The 21,991-nt window shown below is 38.7% G+C and overlaps 1 protein-coding gene across 1 annotated transcript in view; it reads left to right on the top strand.

The window, feature by feature from the left end:
• DIAPH1 (diaphanous related formin 1) overlaps window positions 1–21,991 on the top strand; it is a 2,838,381-nt gene that overhangs the window by 1,520,482 nt on the left and 1,295,908 nt on the right. Inside the window, exon 14 of the mRNA XM_044069079.1 lies at window positions 19,197–19,376. Coding sequence (XP_043925014.1) covers window positions 19,197–19,376 — 180 coding nt within the window. The remainder of the gene's footprint in view (window positions 1–19,196; window positions 19,377–21,991) is intronic.

The raw sequence follows: 21,991 nt of genomic DNA, 5'->3' as shown, positions 1-21,991 counted from the left end.
ATGCTTTTATACCCCAGCCGCTCTGACGTCGGGGAAGAGGCTACATCAGCCGACGCCGGACCCAGACTTTGGAATCCGGCCGACCGAAGGGCTGCCTGAGGCAGGACAACCCATATTTAAGGACTGCAGTTGCATATCTATCGGACATCTACATTTATGGTAGGTACAAAACTGTACTTTTCCTGTAGCATAGATATTTGCACACTGCAATTTTGACATAGTTCACTACTCTTTTTGTTGTATTTATCTTTGAGACCATTGACATTTAAAGACATTACAGAAAGCATCATTGTATTAAAAGTTATTTTCCCACTTTTTATGACTAACAGCTTTTTTGTTAAATGTCTAGTTCCAGCTTTTGTGTTACAGTTGTTTCTTGTCACTGATAACCCTGGACATCCTCACCCCTCCAACTCCCCCAGTCAAAGAAACCATAGTCAAAAACCTTTCCAAAGCAAACTTCAAACTACTTGCATCTGAAGTGGAAAGCTTCACTATTCCCTTGCAGAAGGATAATGATATCCAGGATGCAGAATCCTACACCAAGGCACTCGATATGCATCTTCAGGATTGCATGGACCGTGCTATCCCAAATAAAACCAAGACTCTTTCCTCAAGCAAGAAGAAACCAGTCTGGTGGACCCCGGCCATAAGCAAACTTTACATTAAAAGGAGGAGACATGCAAAAAAAGGCCAAATCTCAAGTACAAAAATCATCTCTGATCAGCATTAGTAAGAAATTGAGGGCCCTCATCAAGTCAACTAAAGCTAATTTTGAAAAGAAAGTTGCCAAGGATGCCAAGGATAACCATAAGGCCTTCTCTGGCTATGTCATAAACCTAAATGGCAAAGCTCAGGTCTGTTCTGAGCTAGTACAAAATGGAACAAAATACACTGACCCTTCTGACATTGCCAACATCTTGGCTGACAGGTTCAGTGCAAACCCCCCCCCCACCACCACCACCTACAGGGCCTATTACCATTCCAGGGGATTTTGCAAGTCCAATTACTACTGATACGTTGGTTAACAAGGGTCTATCTAAAGCTAAAAACACTGCCTCCATGGGACCAGATGGTGCCCCAGGCTGTGTCATACGCAAGCTCCAAAAGGAATTAACCCCGCATCTTAATACCCTGTTCAGTCTCAGCCTCTCCACAGGATATGTGCCCATAGAATGTCACACGGCAATGGTGGTCCTGCTACACAAGGGTGGGGCCACAACTGACCCTGGGAACTACCGACCAATAAGCCTGACCAGTCTGATCTGTAAGGCTATGGAGCGAATCATTATGGAACTCATAAATGGAGAGATTGGGAACCTCCAGTCGCTGGACCCCAGACAGTTCAGCTTCGTCAAGGGCAGATCATGCCTCCTGAACCTGGTGGATTTCTTTGAGACATTTACTCAGGCTATAGATAAGGGAAAGGAGGTACACACGGCTTACCTTGACCTTGCTAAAGCATTTGACACCATTCTCCATTCAGGTATTATTGATAAACTCACCAGCCTGGGCATAAACCCTTACATCACAAGATGGATCGCAAACTGGCTCTCAGACGGATCCCATAAAGTAAGAGTAGCGGGATCTATGTCCGAATCCAGACTAGTAACGAGTGGTGTGCCTCAGGGCTCTGTCCTGGGGCCCCTCCTGATGTCCTTCAAGGATGCATCTGCAGTCCTTACAAATGGGTTGTCCTGTCGTCAGGCAGCCCTTCGGTCGGCCGGATTCCAAAGTCTGGGTCTGGCCTCGGCTGATGTCGCCCTTCACCTGACTTCATAGCTGCAGTTCTTCGGGCATAAAGGTATCAGCCGAAGCCATTTTCCCCAGTCTTTCTTGCCACGTGGCGCCCGAAGCAGAAGCTGTTCGCAAGTGCCGGTCGGTCAGAACCAGAGATTACTACTACCGAAGACTTCTAAAAAGCTAAGTACCCCGTTGGGGACTCTTTCTTGCCTCAGCCGATGTCAGAAAAAGTGAATAACTGTTTAACTTGTGGGAAACAAATACCTCATAAAGATTTCCACTCTTACTGCCTACCTTGTTTAGGCCCAGACCACGACGTAGCAGCTTGTCTAGCCTGTGCTTCCTTCAACCGACGGACGCTTAGACGCCGGGTCGGAATTTGCTGAGGAGTTTTTCGGCCCGCTTTTGCTTACAATATGCCGGAAACTCCGACCTCGCAATTAACTAAAAACGCAAGGAAAAGGACCGACACTCGCGGTCCGCGGTTTCGGCCGAAACCGCGGTTGTCAACCGCGAGTGTCTCGGTTTCGGCTGAAACCGAGTCCACGGTTCTTCCTTCGGCCGAAAGCTTGACGCCTGCCGAGTCCTCAACCAGCATGGCTGAATCTGCTACTGAAATCCCACCTGCTCTTGCAGGTTCACAGGATTTATCTGATACTATTCCTTTAGATATATCTACTCCTGCACGTGGAGCTGCTAGGCCCCCTGCATCTATGTCGATTAAGGCCTTTGCCAGGGCTAAAGCAGCAAAATCTACCAAAACTGTGCCTGCTAAGACCCCCTCTCACAGGCCTAGCTCTAGTTCTCAAATGCTTAGTCTAGCAGAGGATCTCATTTCTTTGATCCGGGGATCCCAACCTCACCCTGACGGGGCCTCTCACCCACCTCCAGAGAAGAGGCCTAGAACAGAGCCCCCTGAGCCAGTTTCTTCAGACTACTCCTCTGATGATTCAGATAATACAAACCCTCCAGAGGGCCCTTATTCTCCTTATGAGGACTCTGATGCAGAAGACTCCATTCCTTCTGCCTCTCCGCCTGAGGAATTTTCTTTTGGGGAAACCTTGCATGCTATGAGGGAACAATTCCAATGGCAGGGCCAGGATTTTTCAGACTCTAGGAAAAGGCTTAGGACCTTTTTGCATTTGCCACAGCATAGGCCTTTAGCCATTCCTCCAGTACTTACTGTTGTGGATGATGCATTTAATGATGCTTGTACTGCTCCTGATTCTCTTCCTCCGGCCCCTGCTAAGCCCGACAGGTACTACAGGGTTCCGGACACACATTATCATTTGTATAAGTCTCCTTTTGCAGATCCTACTCTTTCGGCTAGGGCCTTAAACTGTCAATTCCACATGATTCAGTATCAGGAATTTATGTTAGATCAGTTAACTAAAAAACTGTCCTCATCTGAACCATTAGACAAAAAATATGTTCAGGAAATGGTACATAACATTCAGCAGGTCAGTAATCATTCCTTAAAATGTGGCTATGATGCACTGGAGGCTTCCTTTAGATCCTTTAGATCAGCTATGACTGGTACAGTGATCAGAAGACATGCATGGTTAAAGGAGCAGACCTTACCAGACCATGTTAAATCAAAGCTCCTAGATGCTCCCATGGATAAGCTCAATTTGTTTGGCTCCCCTGCACAGCAGGTGCTTAAGAAGGTGGAAGAGAAAGCAAAATCTGTCCAGAGAGTCAAGGATTTCTTACAGGTCCAGCCTCCAAGGTTTAGTAGGAACTGGCCTTCCAAGAATTGGTCCTTTCCAGACACCTCCAGAGCTCAGAGAGGCAGGAATAGGCGCCCAAGAGGCAGGGGTCAATCCAGAGGTGCCTACAGGGGACGTCAGTGGCAGACTAACAACCAGCGAAGTATTGCCACAGATCCAGCCACCACAACTTCAACAGGACAATCACAGTGACATGGCTCTGAGACCGCCTACCAGGGAACAACTAGAAGCACCCTTAGGCGGAAAACTAGCCTTATTTTCAGTAAACTGGCATCACATCACAGGAGACAAATGGATTTTACAGACAATAGACCAAGGTTACAGGTTTCACTTCCATACTCTACCAAGGAAGAGAGGAATGCCAAACCTACCTCCAAATCAGAAGACAAAAGTTCTAGAACAAATACACCACTTACTACGGATGAGAGCTATAGAAAGGGTACCGTCTATGGAACAAGGGCAAGGATTTTACTCCAGAATTTTCCTGGTGCCAAGAAAAGAAAGCCAATGGAGACCTATTCTCGACCTGTCCACTCTAAACACATACCTCATTGTTCCAAAATTCAAAATGCTGACCCTACAGCAGCTTCTTCCCATGCTGGGCAAGGAGTCTTGGCTGGTAACTCTAGATCTCAAGGAGGCATACCTGCACGTCCCCATACGACCAATTTGCAGAAGATACCTCAGATTTCTTGCAGGATCAGAGCATTATCAATTCTCAGCATTGCCCTTTGGCTTATCTACTGCGCCCAGAGTATTCACGAAATGCCTGGCATCAGTAATTGCTCATTGCAGGCTTCAGGGAATTCAAATTTACCCTTACCTGGACGACTGCCTGTTACAAGCGGACAACAAAAACAAATTAATAAAAGATTTGGAAAAGGTCATTCATCTATTGCAAGCCCTGGGATACACAGTCAATATAAAAAAGTCAAGGCTGATACCATCCCAAAGGATAACCTTCTTGGGTGCAGAGCTGGACACATCAAATCAAATGGCATACCTCACAGCAGAAAAACAGAAGCACCTTCCTCTCTATTTCATGGCATTAACAGAGCAGAACCAGCTAATAGCAAGGAAAGTCCTGCAAGCCCTGGGTTACATGGCATCCTGCATAATATTGATTCCACATGCCAGACTACATATGAGAAAGTTACAATGGTACCTAAGGAATTTATGGTCTCAGCACAAGCACAGCCTAGAAACCCAAATTCCAATAATTCCATGCCTGAAGCAAGAATTCCTATGGTGGGCTCAGGCCTGTCAATCGAACAAAGGGCTGCCCTTCCACAACACTCAACCAAGCCAGACTATCACAACGGACGCCTCAGACCTCGGTTGGGGGGCACACATGCTGGACAAGTGCATACAAGGCTTATAGACTCAAGACCAGCTGAACCTACACATAAATCAAAAGGAGATGCTGGCAGTAAAACTGGCAATTCAGACATTCAGACCATTTCTTTGACAGGGTCAATTGCTGATAAGGACGGACAACACCACAGTTATGTGGTACATCAACAAACAGGGAGGCACACATTCATACCCTCTATGCCGGATGGCAATGGACCTCTGGAATGTGGCCCTGAGCTTCAACATTCAGTTACAAGCAATATTCGTACCAGGAAAAGAAAATATACTAGCAGACATCCTAAGCAGAACTACCACGGATGCCCACGAATGGATGCTGCATCCAGACATCTTCAAATCCATTACAGGGAAATGGGGACTACCAGAAATAGACTTATTCGCATCCCCACACAACCACCAATTGAAAAATTCTGCACGAGGGCATACCACCCACTTGCTTGGAAGGTGGACTCCTATCTTTCAGTTGGAAAACCTGACAGCATATGCATTCCCACCTCTTCCTTTGATGCACAAGGTGCTATTGAAGATCAAAGAAGACCGTCCAAGGATCATCCTGATAGCTCCAGACTGGCCAAGGCAGCATTGGTACCCATTACTGAGGAGCATGTCTGGAACAAATATGGCCTCTGCCCCTAGTTCCCTTACTGTTAACACAGAACAACTTCAAAACCCTGCATCCAAACCTAAAACACTGCAGCTGACTGCCTGGAACATTGCATAAGACAAAATAACCCAGAATTATCTCAAAGGGTTAAAGACATTATCTTGGAGGCTCGAGGCCTTCAACAAGGAAAACTTATTCAGCAAAATGGAAAAGATATCTCATTTGGAGTGCAGCAAAAGGAGAAAATGTGTCACTGGTAAACATAGCTAACATCCTGGAATACTTGGCAGAGCTTTTCCATAATGGCCTGTCCTATTCCTCCATTAAGATTCATGCATCAGCTATTTCAGCAGAATACAACATGGACCCTCCAGTTTTCTCACATCCTCTACTCAGGCAGTTTCTGAGAGGAATTAAAAATGTAAAACCACCAAGGAAGGCACCACTGCCCGCATGGGACTTGAACTTCATGCTAGAAAAGTTGACACTCCCTCCTTTCGAGCCAGCAGCAACAGCAGAATTACAGTACTTATCATGGAAAACTGCTTTCCTGCTTGCAATCACTTCAGCAAGAAGGGTTTCTGAACTACAGGCATTAATGGCAGTACAACCCTTCCTTATCTTTCATCAAGATAGAGTGTCCATGAGAACTAATCCTACTTTTATGCCAAAGGTGGTCTCCAGGGTATCTTTAAACCAAGCTATCCACCTGCCTACATTCTTCCCCAACCCACAGAATAGGGGAGAAAGACTATTACATACCTTGGATGTACATAGGCAATTGCGCTACTACCTGGACAGGACCAAGAGCAATAGAAAAACTGACCAGCTACTGGTAGCATATGCAACAGGAATGGAAGGAAAAGCAATTTCAAAACAGACAATCTCTAAGTGGATAGGAAATTGCATTAGATTTTGTTACTCTTACCATGGAAAGACAACTCCAGAAAACATCAGACCTCACTCCACAAGGGCTACAGCCACTACTACAGCTTTTTTTACGAGGAGTGGCTACCAAAGACATTTTAGAGGCTGCTACTTGGAGCTCCGTGCATACATTTGCCAAGCATTATAATCTACCCTTATACTCCAGATCCCGAGCAGGTTTTGCCACTGCTGTTTTGCAAGGGATCTTAACTACACCATAATCTTATTATTCCTCCTCCCCCAGTTTGGCTATGGTATTCTACCCATTTGTAAGGACTGCAGATGCATCCTTGAAGGACATAGTACAGTTTTGTACCTACCATAAATGTAGATGTCCGAGAGGCATGCATCTGCAGTCAGGATTACCCACCCTCCTTCCCCTCTGTGGTACTCCTAGGGTATTTGCCCATCTTGTAGCTAGCTGGGGGAATCTATTATGGTGTATTTGTTTGTATATATGTACATACATGCTTATTTTTTGTTTGCTCTCTACTGTTTGGAACCATTTGCATTTATCCAAATTTAGCCTTCCTAGAGGGCACCTGGCATCTGGAGCAAGAAACACTGAGGAAAATGGTGTCGGCTGATACCTTTATACCCGAAGAACTGCAGCTATGACGTCGGATGAAGTGCGACATCAGCCGAGGCCAGACCCAGACTTTGGAATCCGGCCGACCGAAGGGCTGCCTGACGACAGGACAACCCATTTGTAAGGACTGCAGATGCATGCCTCTCGGACATCTACATTTATGGTAGGTACAAAACTGTACTTTTGGCATATACTTCTCAGAAGTATAGGCAAGCACGGAAGGGCTGTAGCTGACTAAGTTTACGGATGACTGCAAACTGGGTGCTATAATAGAGTCTCCGGCCGACATGGAGATTCTCCAGAAGAGCCTAAATGAGACTGATGCATGGTGTCAAAGCCATGGTCTCAAGCTAAATGCAAAATAAATGCATAGTAATCCCCTTTGGAAAAAACAGAGTACCCGCAAACTACAACATAGGAGGTAATCCCCTGAAATATGACGAAGAAATAAGGGATCTAGGGACCCAAGTAGATAGTCAGCTTTCCTTTGATAACCATGTTGCCAATGTGGTTAGAAAATCCTTCTATGTGACCCATCTGATCATGAAAGGGTTCGCATCAAGATCTAAGGATTTAATGGTGCCCCTCTACTCTTCCCTCATCAGACCCATTATTGAGTACAATGCACCAACTGGAATATACCTGGCTAGACATCTCCAGCAGCTGGAGAGACCACAGAGGTACCTAACCAAGAGGATTACTGGCCTCAAACAGTTGCCCTATGCAGCACGATTGAAAAAGCCAAGACTGTTCTCTGTTGCATACCGCTTTCTCAGAGGCAATCTCTGTCTAACGTACAGAGCCATGTCCAACCCAGTATTGTTGAACATGCTCCATCATAGCAAAACCAAATCTACTCAAGCTACACGCTCTAGGGATATAAACCTTAACACAACAATGAATAGAACATGCTGGAGGGATAGATTCCCTTTGCAGAGACTTCCCTTACTATGGAACAGGGTCCCGATCTACATAAGACAGAGCCCTTCACTATCACTCTTCGAGAGGAACCTTGATGAGTGGATGGGTAACAGAAAGTTCACACCGGGGATCACACCCAACAACACTACTAGATAGGGGCCAAGGGTACTAGCTGCTAGTACAAGGGTCTAGGGAACTACTAAAGGGGTGGTGAATACCGCACAGCGTGGCTGGGCTAATATATGCCTTCGGGCAGATAGCCCAGTACCAACCTATGAACCTGTGAACCTATGTCCATTTGAGCCTTTGTCACATTTTTTTTCTTTTTTTGTTTGAGAACTTTCAATAAAACAAAAACACACCCCAATAACCCCCTAAGACCTATTAAATTAATAGTAGCACACAAAACTGTGTACATCTTCAAATATTGAACTTTTACCCTCCTAATAGGAACAAATGTTCTAAACTGACTTGAGTTAACGTAAAAGAAAGGTTATCCATGCTAAGATGCATAGTGAAGCTTGTGCTTCTTGTAAGTGCTGTCTGATTTTGGCTTATCTTTAAAGCTCTCTCACCTGGCTAAACACTTGAATGCTTTCAGAGAACATGATCTCTTAGTAATTTCTATTTATCAGATTGTCTCCTGAAGACATGAAGACCAGATACAACTTTGCTACTAAGCATACATGTATTTGCTAGGAAAAAGCCTTGTGATAATTAGTATTCTTTTTCATTTAAGCGCTTTTTCGTAAAACTTATTAGATCAAGTTAAGGGCCTTAATCTAGTCATTCCCCTCTTCAAGTATAAGAAAAAGCACACCAGTTTTACTTTTGTCATGCTCTTTTAACCAGACTTATTTTTACATTGCACTGCCTTTGTTTTTTAAAACTGAACAAGGAAAAAGAAAACAAAAAAAATAGGAGCACATGCTTACATTAGTATCTCCATTACACTTAAAATAACTGAGAAAACATTACTTTATGGCATACACAGAAAATCATGCCCTATAAAAAAAATAGTACCATTAAGAAAAAATCTTGTTTTACTTGGTTAACTTTCTCTTTCCTCTTCCCCTCTAAGTATTTTTCGAACATTAATGACATGAAGTAGGTTATATGGTGTAGAGTTTCCTACGAGTTTAACAGAGTCCACAAAAGTTGAATATATCCAGATTGTCTTCTTTTGTCATGTTTCAGAAATATAGTTATTGCTTTGTAATTCCACATTTGTCAATTTCCAAGTTGTATTCCTGCTCATTTCCATCTCCCATGTCCTGTCTCAGCTTCATTTCCAATGTACTGTTTCTTCTAGTTGACTATTGTGCTTTTTTCCTGCTCTGAGCCATTTCTGTTGAAACATTGGAAAAGGTTTCACTGGCACTGGTCTGTGGTCTTTATTACTAGAAGAGCAAGAAGCAGAATCTTATTCTATTTCACAACTCACTTTTTGCTGGACAAATTTTTTTTGTATTTCCTCATTAGCATATACGTAATCAAAAAATGGTTCTGTCCCTCCATCCAAGAATGTTTTGAAGATAGCTGGGCACAGCAGTTTAAATCTCACACCTGCTTCTTGACATTCCCTGAATAGTGGTATACATTTACCCCTCTTCTGCCTGTTGTAGAATGAGGAATTATTCCCCACAAACACTTTGCTGTCTCCCACTTTTAGTACTTTGTCCTTCTGCCAGTTTTGTCTGAATCTTCTCCTTCTGCTGGTAAGATTGCATCTTTACTATTAAAGGTCAAAGTTGCTCTCTCATAGCCAGGTTTGGAGCATACACACAATATGCCCTTTAACAACTCCTGCTGTGGAATACCAGTCCAGTTTCTTATTTGTGCTTTTATAAAATTAATAGTCTGTTCCTTTCAGCTTCTCTGGTTCAGCAGAAAATCTCAGGTTTTTCCCTATGTGCTTTTCCATTAATTCGGTTTTTTGAAATATCTCTTCTTATGCAGTCTCATATTCACTCAGCCTTCTCTTCATTTCAACCTCTGTTTTTGCAGTTTTATCACCTCATCTGAATATCTGTTTAAAGCTTCTTTCATTTTTTCCGCCTTTTGTTGGAGTTGATATACTCCATCACTGTTTCATTTATTTTAATCAGGTCTGTGTGCGGTTGTCTTATGCTTTCCTCTAGGTTACTGGAAGTCATGTCTGGAGCTTGAACTGATTTTTGCTGAACAGCTGTAGTACTTTTCCCAGTCAGTGCTTTTTCCTCACCTTTTGAAGCTGATTTTCTTTCAGGTCCTCTGTATTTCTTTTTTCCTGGCATCCCAGGCAGTGCACTTATTAGCCAGTTACTGAAATTTACCCAGCAGTACAAGTCCACTGGGTTTCTCTGCTAAGTTTGTTTCCACATTTTGTAAAATCTTAATTCTAGCCCTCCCAATGTGCAGCCATCTTGGAACAACCAAATTATACCTTTACTGTTGGTATTATTAAATCTAGTTTGTGTGTTTTGATAAGTTGTGTGTAAGCCAAAATGTTTCTACTAGCTGAGAGAAAGTCTGGTATAAGGTTTTCCAAGTCTGTGTTTATATCTAGTATGATATTTTCATAAGGTAAACAATTAGTTGTCCAGGAGAGGATTTCTTCTAATGTTATATTATTTCTCTATGGGATAGAGACTGTAACAAAATATAGCTGTTTTTATTTTTTTATTCTTAGCAGTGATGTTAGTTTTTCAGTATTTTGTAATTTTTGGATGTTGTGTGAATATGAAAAGAGATTGTATATACTTGAATAAATTAAGACTACCCTGCCTGTAGTACTCCAGCCTGAATAGTTCAGTATCTTTAATGTTAGGTTAATGTCTGGTTTCTGTGATGGCAATAATATCAGGGCTATACTGTGATATCCAGGCACATAGCCCTGTAATTTAGTTCCAAGTGCTATGGAGGTCGATAGCGACAATATTCAATTTATTTGTAGGACAAGTGAGAGAATGATGGGGTGAGGGGTTTGATGTGCTAGTTTTGTAAGTATGGATAGGTGGTGGTTTAATGGTTGGACATTACAGCTATGACAAGGTATAGTTTGAGTTGGTAGATTGAAGGCTAGTTAATTCACAGTTTTTTAGGGTCTGGGTTGGGGTGGACATCATATACACTGTGGGATTTTTGAGAGGTAGCTTATTGATTTAGATGTAACCTTTATCAGTTCTCTTATTTGAATAGAGATGGGATAGCAAAATATTTTTGTGCTTAAAGTAAAGGCAAGATGAAAGAGTACAAAGGCAGGGAGATATATTGGTATAGCTACTCCTGTTTTCATAGTTTGCCGAATAACTGCCGTGGGAGAGGTGTATAGCTGGGAAAGTATACATATAGTTTGTTAGATAGGAGGTTAGTAGCAGCAGAAAGAGAGAGGATATTTGGAGAAACATTTGAAATGGTGGTGGTTATAGAGAAGAGGAAGAAGTAAAGTATAGTTTGCAGTATGAAGTGGAGGGAGAGGTGAAGAAAAGTCATTTGAGAAGATTTGTCTTATTAGTCAATTCTAATTATGTAACAATGAGAAAGGAAATTGTGGAGCAGCAGTGATCTTTGAAGTCCATAAGAGGCAAAAATAGCAGAATATAATTAATGACACTAATGAAATTTAGGTGCATGTAATAGTATAAAGAGCAGACTAGGCAGATGTAATTTCTGTGGTTCGGAGAAGTGAGAGCCTGTGAGTGGTTTTGTTATAGGATTATTTTGCTGCATGTGGGAGGAGTTAAGGGTCTTGTGAAAGGTTAGAATTTGTGAAGAGAGGCTAGGCCCAGTGTAAAGAAAATGATGTGGAAGGTTTAGTGTGAGGGTAGAGTGCAGATAAAGTGGAGCAGGATCAAACAGTCAGGATTATGAAAAGGTAAGTAAAATGTCTTACTAGAGTAGGGCATAGCAATAGCAGTGGCAGTGTTAAAAAAAAAAAAATAACAGCAAAAACTTGGAAGTCTTGACAAGATAAACAGGGAAGGTCATATCAGCAGGAGATAGAAAAGGATAGTGTATCAAATAGTAGTGTGAGGGTGCTATAGGAAATAGAACTAGGCCAGCCCAGATGGTGGAAAGTAGATGGGGAGTTAGGAGTGAGGTATGTATATCAGGCAGAGGACAGGCAGTAGCCGAATCTCAGTAGTATTTCACTGTGCCTTACAACTGGGAGACTAACAGGACTGTGTCTGTGGTACAGCAGTAGAGTAAAAAGTCTGCTTTTTTGCTTCAGTCTTGGATTTTTTAGTTTTATCAGTTCAATTGAATAGCTAGTTAAACCTTTTTTATGTTTTCAACCTTTTGATATTTAACTTTATAAATTCCTTCTATGTTTCCCTTTTTACACTTGTGGATGAATTTGATATGCATTCCTCTAAATTACTGGAAGCCACATCCTGTACCAAAGCTGAAACTTAAACTGCTTTTGCTGATCAGAAAGATTCTTCCCTGAGTTTTTCCGTGTTTTTTTTTTGTTGATGTCTTCCTTCTCCAAACTTCTTTTTTGCTGGCATCCAGACAGTGTAATTACGAGCCAATAACTGAATTTTACTTAGCTGATGGCTTTTTTTCAGTTCTCACACTGGGAGAGCTATAATCAGATGTTGATCAGTGTACAGCCATCTTGGAAGCTCCTGCAGAGAACAAAAATTGAGAACGAACTATGATATGACAGCAGTGCTAACATCTGCATAATTACACCTCCACCCCCAAAAAAGGGTTATATAGATTTTTTTTCTGTAAGCATATTGTTAAGTGGTTTGTCTAACTGTTTTAGTTCATTGGGTGTTTAAACATTTATGGTTTGGCTGGATAGAAATGGACTAATAAAAATGTAATATTGTAGAATCATGGCTCAAAACCTTTTGAGTGTTAACCAAAATACCTTTGCCACACTGGTGATTCTTATACAAGGTGTCACCAAGCAAGGAAAATGTATGCACAAGCACTGAAGTCCAATAAACTCTTCTTAACTGGAACAAATACGCCTCAGTTGAAAACCAAAGTTCTTTTATTACTTTACCAACAAAACTTTGAAGATGCACGAACAGACAATAAAGATCAAGACACAGATAAATCCATATGGAAACCAAAGTGAATCAAGCGCTTTCACCCGTTACCATGACGGGCTTTTTCAAGATGAACCACCAAGGAAACCTTGTGTGCTTATATACAGACGTTAAAAGCAATTGTTCAATTAAGATAATGTACCAAATTAGATTATACCAATTCAAAATGCAAGGCATTGCTTTTTGTTTAAGTTATTTAAAGCAACATCGACATTTTCAGTATTCTGAATTAGTACGTGCAGTAAACCTGTTTCGGCAAAAAGAACACTGAAACACGCATAAAAAAACTTTTCTCTTTCAATTATTGGTATTATATAGCAAAAATCTAAACAGTGCACCAAATAAAAACTGCATTTAAAAATTCCTAGAATTGAAATGAATACCTATCTAGGTTCTTAGGATGTTTACATACCTCGTGTTTGCCGTAATTTCTAGGTATGTTCTTCGTACAAATGAGCTAACGCTAAAAAATAACAACATGCTAAAAAAATATATATGTGCAATATTTTCTACTCTGCTGAACTTGATTGATTTAATTAAAAGTACTGTAATGTTGCCTTTGTTACTGATTTCTTAACAAAAGTATATTCTAGTGCTTTTGCAGGACCACGGATTAGTTAATAGCAGTACATCACCCTACTTATAATAAGGTTGTATGCTTACAAAACTAGTTCTTATTATTTTAACTCTAAATATTAAAAATTGATATCTGTTAAATAAATAAATATTATTCAATAAATATCGTAAAATAAACATTGCAAAATAATAATCTGTTTAAAATTGATAAATACGTGTGTGCAATTACTCTTAATAGTAAAAAAATCTAAATAGTGGAGTATCGGAGTATAAAAAACAACGTTAAATGTCTGTTGTGTTACATTACCTAATCCCACCAATTGCGGAATATTTTCTGCTTTTTATTAAGAATCACTTTATAAAGGTAAAAAGCCAATATTAATTGTAAAACTACTAAGAGATTCGTAATGATGATTAACCACTACATAAACAATGTGTAAGTTATTTCTTATTATTTCAATGTACATTTTTTAAGGTAGTTTGGTATTTATGTAATTCATATATATTATATGTTATTAAATTATTAAATAAATGAAAGAATGTACAATTAAATTAATTAAATTACAAATGATGTTATAATTTTGTAGACATTAAGTAAATAAATAAATAAATAATATTATTTATTAATTATAAATACTTGTAAAAATGTTTTAAAATATAAAAATACTAAATACTATGGATGTGAAGGCATATAATGTCCAATTTTTATAAGGATATCATTTAAAAATAATAATCTTGCACAATAAGGTAACTCAACCGGTTGGCCACCAAAAATAGAAATGCATTACTTCATTGTAATTAGGTAATATTCACCTAAAAAGTGATCAAAATATTTGCTGTCATAAAAAACAACGTACCATAATGATTGCAAATTGTTTTAACAAATTAAGATGTTATTTATATCAGTACTCTGTTAAATGTGCAATGATTATATGCTGAGATTCCTAAAAATTCATTATAGTTGTAATTATAATTATAACTTTGCCCTTCTTAATTTAAGGAGACTAGTAATACTAATGGCTTCGTTTAGTCCCGGGGGCTTAGATGCATTCAATCTTAGCTGCCAATTTAACTCTTTAAATTCTATAGAGGTTTCCCAATCGCCCCCTCTAGGGTTAAGAGGAACCTGCTCAATGACTAGAAATTTTAGTGTCATCTTAGGGCAATTAGTGAGATGTTTAAAAAATGCGTTTGTGTCTTTCTTTTTTCGAATGTCATAGAGATGTTCGTAAATCCTTTTACGCAACGTTCTCCCTGACTTGCCTACATAAAAACTCTCGCATTCTTGGCAAACCCCTAAATAAATGATACCCTTTGAGCCACAGTTACAATAACCTGTTGGCTTTAAAGTGAATTTCCTAGACTTAATGTAATACACATTAGTTTCCATAATGGAGGGACATTGTTTACAACTATTACATTTGTAAGTACCAAACTTGCCACGTTTATTAACAAGTTGTGATGAAGGTTGTCTCTCAAACATATTTTTCAAGTTAATATTTCTTGCATTTACAAAAATTGGCCTTTCTGGTATCCATTTCTTTGTATCTTCATTTGTAGTTAAAATAGGCCAAAATTTGTTAACCAAGTTCTTAATTTTACTAGTGTCATTGTTGAAAGTACAACTAAAAATAGTTTGGGAAGCAGGGTTATTAATTCCAACATCAGGTGTCAAGTTTGATATTGGAACTAGTTCTGTACCTGTACCAAGCAATGGACTGTATATGTCAATCCTTTTTTGTAAAACTTCTTGGTGCATTTTCTCTATTACTGTTAAAGGGTAACCTCTCTCTGAAAATAACTTTGTCAACATTTGAGCTTCGTCAGAAAACTTCTTATCAGTATTACACATTCTAGAAGCCCTGATGAATTGACCTTTCACAATACCTTTCTTTTGAGAAAAGGGGTGGGCACTACTAAAATGGAGATATGTATTGGAAAAAGTTGGTTTTCTGTAAATTGAAGACTCAAATGTTTGTAATTCCGTGTTCTTAAATAATAACACATCTAAGTAATTCATCTGATTCTCACTAACATTAGATGTGAATTTCAGAAAGTTAGTGGTCTCATTTATATAAACCAAAAAAGCTTCCAAGCTCGTTTTATTACCTTCCCATAAAATACAAATATCGTCCAGGTACCTCTGGTAGTGTAAAATATTATTTTTCCATTGTGATGTAAATACAAACTCGTTTTCCCAATGGCAAAGAGGAGGGTGGCCTAATGGTTAAGGTGTTTGCCTTACAAACACAAGGTGCAGGGTTTGAGTCTCAAAAGGGATAATTGGCTAAGCTTAAAATGGCTCACAAGGGCAGTTAGCTTAGTACTAATCTATGAACCTATGAACCTATATGCCGAAGCACATGGTGAACCCATGGCAACCCCTTTGTTTTGTTTAAAAAACTCTCCATTAAAATAAATAAAATTGTTGTTTAAAATAATGTCCATAAAATCTGATAATAAGTTGATAATATTGTTATTAAAATTCTAAAATTTGGTTAAAATTTCATTGAACCATTGTATACCAGTATCGTGTGGAATGCTAGGAAATAGTTCTGTTACATCAATTGTAACTAAAAAGTCTACTTTGGAGAAATAATCCTCCTTAATATTTTTCAGGAATTCCCAAGAGTCTTTACAAATGTGTTGCATTGATGCTATAGTCTTTTTGAGTGTTGTGTCAACAAATTTACATAGGGGTTCTGTGATACTGCCTGCACCCGCAACAATGGGTCTAAATTTCAATGGTTCTAACCCCTTATGTACCTTGGGGATCCCGAAAATTACTGGTGTGAGGGGTTTGTTAACTATTAAAAAATTGTAAAGTTTTTCATTAATAACACCCTGTAATAACATATCATATAAGGTGTGTTTAATCCTAGCATATGCAATATTCACCTCATTTAATGAAAGAGTACTGTACTGTTCCGTGTCCTGGAGCATATTATGAATAACTTCTTCATATTCATTTTTATACATTAAAACAACACCACCCCCTTTGTCCGGTTTCATTACACGTATCTGCTCATCCCTGAGTTGTTTAATGAGAGTAAAGCAATTCTGGGATAAGTTGTGCGTTGCAATGCTCTTTTTAGGTAGATTTCTTATTTCAGCTTCTACCAGGTCTTCAAAAATTTTTATGACAGGATGTGGAGGTGGGTTGAAAGTACTTGATCTACTAACTAGATCCTTTGAAAAATTTTTGCCCTTGAAAAAGATATCCAAATTTAGCTGTCTTGTAAACAATTTAAGCTCTAAAATAGTTTTTGTAGTATCAATACATTTAGCAGGAACAAAATGAAAACCCTTTGTGAATAAATCAAAGTGTGTGTCATTCACTGGGTTTTCTGTAAAATTGAAGATGGTGAAATTGTTTCTAGTTTCCATTAAACATGGAGTACAATGTGTTTGAAATATAATGTTCTCATTTGGATATACCATCATCTGCGCTGTTTCCCCCACGCTTGTTGGTTCTGGAACTGTGCTCTGTTCCCTTGCCTGCGCTGGGGAAATTGAAAACCCTGGTTGTCATCATTTTTAGGAGTATTATTATTCATACTATTATTACTAGTATGCTTTTGGGCTAGTCGTTCACTACGTCTTAAGGTTTCAACCAATGGCACACCATCATTTTGATTTTGAAAAGATGCAGGCCCACCATTTTTGGTCATATATCTAGTAGACCAATTCTGTTTGGTTGTGTAACACTGAGCTATCCCATTTCTATAATCATTTAAATCTCTTTCTAATTTCTTAACTTTTCTTTCCATAATTCTAAGACAATACTGGTCAACTTCATAAAAAACATTATTATAATCTTTCTTGATTCTAGAAAAAGAAATATCAGTGTTAATAGAGTCATTAAGCGTGTTCAATTCTTCTAACAAAGTGTCCGCTTTCTTTTCATAATCTTTTACCATCAAATGTAACATTTCAAGTCCCGTACAGTCAAATAACTCAGAAATCTCTTTGTGGAAATCTGAGCCTACAATTGCATTGTTCGGAAACTTATTAATCCGAAGGCCTCTAGGTACCCTCTTAACTTTAATGCACTCCTGCAAGTAATCAAATTCAAGTTTTGCTGCTTTAAAGGAGTACAGTTTATCACTGAACACTGAAAAGTCAGAGTCTATCTTGTTACTAATTGAAACTTTATTGTGCACAGTACCTGTAGAAAAAGCAAACTGTTTGTTGGACCAGACGTCAAAATTAAAGGATTTCTGCATGTTCTCGATTGTAGGAATACCCATTTGTTGCTGAGATGGAAGGTCATTTCTATGTGAAGTGCTAGGCTGTTGCTCCAGAACGCCAGAAAAAGGTGGTTCACGTATAAAAGACTTATCAATCCTGTTCGCGCCAAATTCCTGCTCCTGGTTTGCAGCAATTCTGCCGCCAGAGTTGACATTACTATCCTTGATAGAGTTGGATAGTTGTGTAAGTAACTGTATGACTTGCCGAAATTCGGACCTGGTAACTAGAACGTCATCTGTTACATCGCTGAGTATAAGCGGTGTTCCCAGAAAGTCAGAAACCTCAGTGCCTTCCGCCATGACAAAACACCAAACGCTGAAAAAACTAACTAAGTCCCACCAAACAAGGAAAATGTATGCACAAGCACTGAAGTCCAATAAACACTTCTTAACTGGAACAAATACGCCTCAGTTGAAAACCAAAGTTCTTTTACAATACTTTTATACTAAAATAATTTTACTTATACAAGGTGGACCTTGATAATGGGCGTGCCTTCGCTGAAGGTTGGGCATCGGGCTGGCAACTCGGCACCATAAAAAAAAATCGACTGCCAATCATTAGCGGACCGGAGTTCCGCTGTGGCGACCCCTAACCGGGAAAAGCCGAAAAGACAAACAACCTTGATATAGGATTATAGCCATAGCATTAGTAAGTACACAGTCTGTAGTTATCAGTTGTTCTTATATTTTTATAGACATTAGTAAGTACACAGTCTGTAGTTATCAGTTGTTCTTATATTTTTATAGACATTAGTAAGTACACAGTCTGTAGGTTTCAGTTGTTCTTATATATTTGTAGACATTAGTAAGTACACAGTCTGTAGTTATCAGTTCTTATATTTTTGTAGACATTAGTAAGTACACAGTCTGTAGTTATCAGTTCTGATATTTTTATAGACATTAGTAAGTACACAGTCTGTAGTTATCAGTTGTTCTTATATTTTTATAGACATTAGTAAGTACACAGTCTGTAGTTATCAGTTGTTCTTATATTTTTATAGACATTAGTAAGTACACAGTCTGTAGTTATCAGTTCTTATATTTTTATAGACATTAGTAAGTACACAGTCTGTAGTTATCAGTTCTTATATTTTTATAGACATTAGTAAGTACACAGTCTGTAGTTATCAGTTCTTATATTTTTATAGACATTAGTAAGTACACAGTCTGTAGTTATCAGTTGTTCTTATATTTTTATAGAAAGGAAAAGAAGACTGAAAAGAACTCTGTGATTATAGAACTCTACTTGTGTTGTTGGTGACTGTGTATCTGACCCAAGTAGGTGTTTATTTCAAGTATTTTATGACACATGAACCTGCCTCATCCTTGTACTTTTCACATGGTTTTAGGATCATTAAATATTTTATTTGATTATCCTTTTTGTTGTCTTTTGGAAGAATTTAGTAATCTGTTACTACTTGCGTCTGTTTTCTGCAGTTAGAATCCGAGTTGACAACACGACATGAGTTACAGGTGGAAATTAAGAAGAAGGAAAGTGACTTTGAGCAGAAAGTGACTGAGTTGCAAGAAGAAAAAACTACAGTACATGTGCAGAAAGAAGAAATTGCTGCTGAAAACAAGAAAATGCAGAGTGAGATTGCTATACGTGAAGATAAGGTAAGATTTGATTCAAAGACAGTGACTCAGAAATTTCTGTCCATGTTCATAAGTTTATAGACAGTGCAGCAGCAAAATATAAGCTGCTCTAGCAAACAATTAATGTAGCTTCTGTTGAGGCTTTGTTTTTGATTAGCATCCTGTTTAAATTTCAGGTGAGTAGTTGAGAAACTTGATTTTTATGTATTCATCCATTAACAGTAGCCAGTTTACCAATTTAGGATTATGGTAAGCCTCACCCAGTCCAGGAAATGTTAGATGCAAGACAGACTACATCCTGAATGGAATTTTCTTGAATCTCATGGTACCCATTTTTCATTCTGTTGTGTGTATGCATGTGTATGTATAGACAGAAAACAAAAGCTAGTACCGAGGAAATGCAGTTTTCCAGCCTAAAGGGTAGTAAACACTTTCCTTAAGGAAGAACAAACCAAGAAAAAGGGAAAACTAGTTGTAGAGGAATGATATCAGCATATGACTTGTTAAAATAGACTGTCAGAAATACTAATACAAGATTTGTGTTAAAGATCACCTTGCATTCTTGTTAAAAACAAGAAAACAGGATTCAAGCTGGCATTGCTTGTTTACCCCACGATTTATTAAGTCAAAACAAAAGTTGAGAGCTTTTCACTCATGTCAGAGCTTCGTCAGACCTAAGTTATACATATTAGTAACAAGTAATACATACTTTTCAGTTTTCCATATAAAGACCCATGTAAATTACAAGGAAGGCAATAATCCAAGAGCACATAAATAGGTCACATTCATTGACAGTGATATGAACAGTGGTACGTTTATTTTAAGGAAGTAGAAAAACACTGTGCATCTGGCTGTTAATCATTGTGATGGGTATACTGTCAAATAACAATGTAAACATCTAGTCCTGCCTTTTTCTTATATTACTATAGTAAGTAATAAAACAGGTGGTAGTGAGATTCACTTTGATACTAGTGGGGAGGAGCATGGTGGTTATCCAAATTCAAAAAAATAATTATGCTGCTAAGGGTGTAGGTGTAATTAGGGCTTAGCAACTGTGCGTGAGTCTAGAAAGTATTTAAAAAAAAAAAAAAAAGAATAAAATCAATTACCTTCAGGGCTGGTACCAAGACAAGCTAAAAGAAAAAAAAAAGTGTGAAAATGTGTATCTGTGAAAATTCCCCGGCTCAGAGTACATATGGGAGGGGAAATGGAAAGGGTCAGAGATGGGCCACACAAAAGGATTGAGTCAAGACAAACAAAAAATATGTAAACTGATTGTGCAAATACTTAAAGCACACAGACACACACACACACACACATGTATATATATTTATGTACACATACATATATATATGTGTGTATATATATATATATATATATATATATATATATATATATATATATATACACACACACACACAAATACACATAAATATACAAGCGTGCATGCATATACACACTTACAGAGACCTGTGTGTACATAAAAGTATATATAATTACTCATGCTTACATAAACACATGAACAAATACAGACACACAAACATACACAAATACATTCAAACACATTTATGTGCGCACACAAAAATACCACATAAAAAGGGGTAAATGTCCAAGTAATACACAAAGGTAGTTGTGTTAAGTGAAGTCATGTGCCTCAGCTTGTGCTTACCAAAAAATTATTTTAAAGTGCTTTTGCCAGTTTCTGTTAATGAAGTGAAGGGGCTTCCTCAGATCTCACCATGTGTTGTTGCCTTGTCTTGCCTTCATTCTGCATTGGTTGGGTTCAGAACCGATCATCGGTTCCGACTCAGCCTATACAAAACCTCGAGGACTTCTACTGGCTCGTAGGTGCAGCCCTGTCCCATCATGCTTAGGGAAGATTACACGGATCTTGTTTGCCGCTAAACAAATTGGGTGCTTCCATTCAGGCTCTGGCTAAGTGGAAATACTTTTCTAACGGATTGTTTCAAATTGTTAAAATTGTTCTCTTTACTATGTTGAAAAGCATTTTAGAGTGTTAGTAGCTTAAGTCTAATTCAGTTACAGTGTTCGGTTCGCCTTATTGTTGGCTGTTTACTATGGCCGTTGTTTCTTACTCTAGGCCTATTCATTGTTTCTCTAACTTTCCTATCCCAGTTTCTCAAATTATCCAAGCTCGTTTAAGTTAGAGAGCTTGGAGAAAAGTCTTGATTTTTTTGTGTTGACTCGTTTGTTTGTTTTTTTTCCCCCTGGTAGCTCGTTTAAGTTAGAGGGCTACCGTTGGCCCTGTTTAATTTAGAGGGCCTTCCTTCCCTTCTTGTATTTCTCCTTTTCTAGTAGATACAAGTTTGTTTAATTTGGAGAAGTGCCCCCTCCTTGTCTCTGTTTTCATATTAAAACTTTGGTTTGCTTTTGTGGTTATTTTAAAACAAAAAAAAAAAAAAAGTTTTTTTTCTCTACTAGTGTTGTTGTAGTGTTTGATTGTTGTTGGTAGTGCTATTAGATCACATCCAAGGATCCAAAAGAATCAAAACCTCTGGTTTTAAGAAATGTGATAAATGTAGCCAAAAAATGTCGTTGAGTTTTGCTGGAAAGAAAAAACAAACTTATATTAAGAGGATTATTAAATACTCCTTTCACAGAGGCTATAGAAGAGA

The sequence above is a fragment of the Protopterus annectens genome, chromosome 4.part0, assembly GCF_019279795.1.
Source record: "Protopterus annectens isolate FY-2018-M chromosome 4.part0, PAN1.0, whole genome shotgun sequence".
In the NCBI taxonomy this organism is placed as follows: domain Eukaryota; kingdom Metazoa; phylum Chordata; order Ceratodontiformes; family Protopteridae; genus Protopterus; species Protopterus annectens.
Note: the sequence above shows the minus strand (reverse complement) of the source record. Positions and strands in the feature narration are given on the sequence as shown.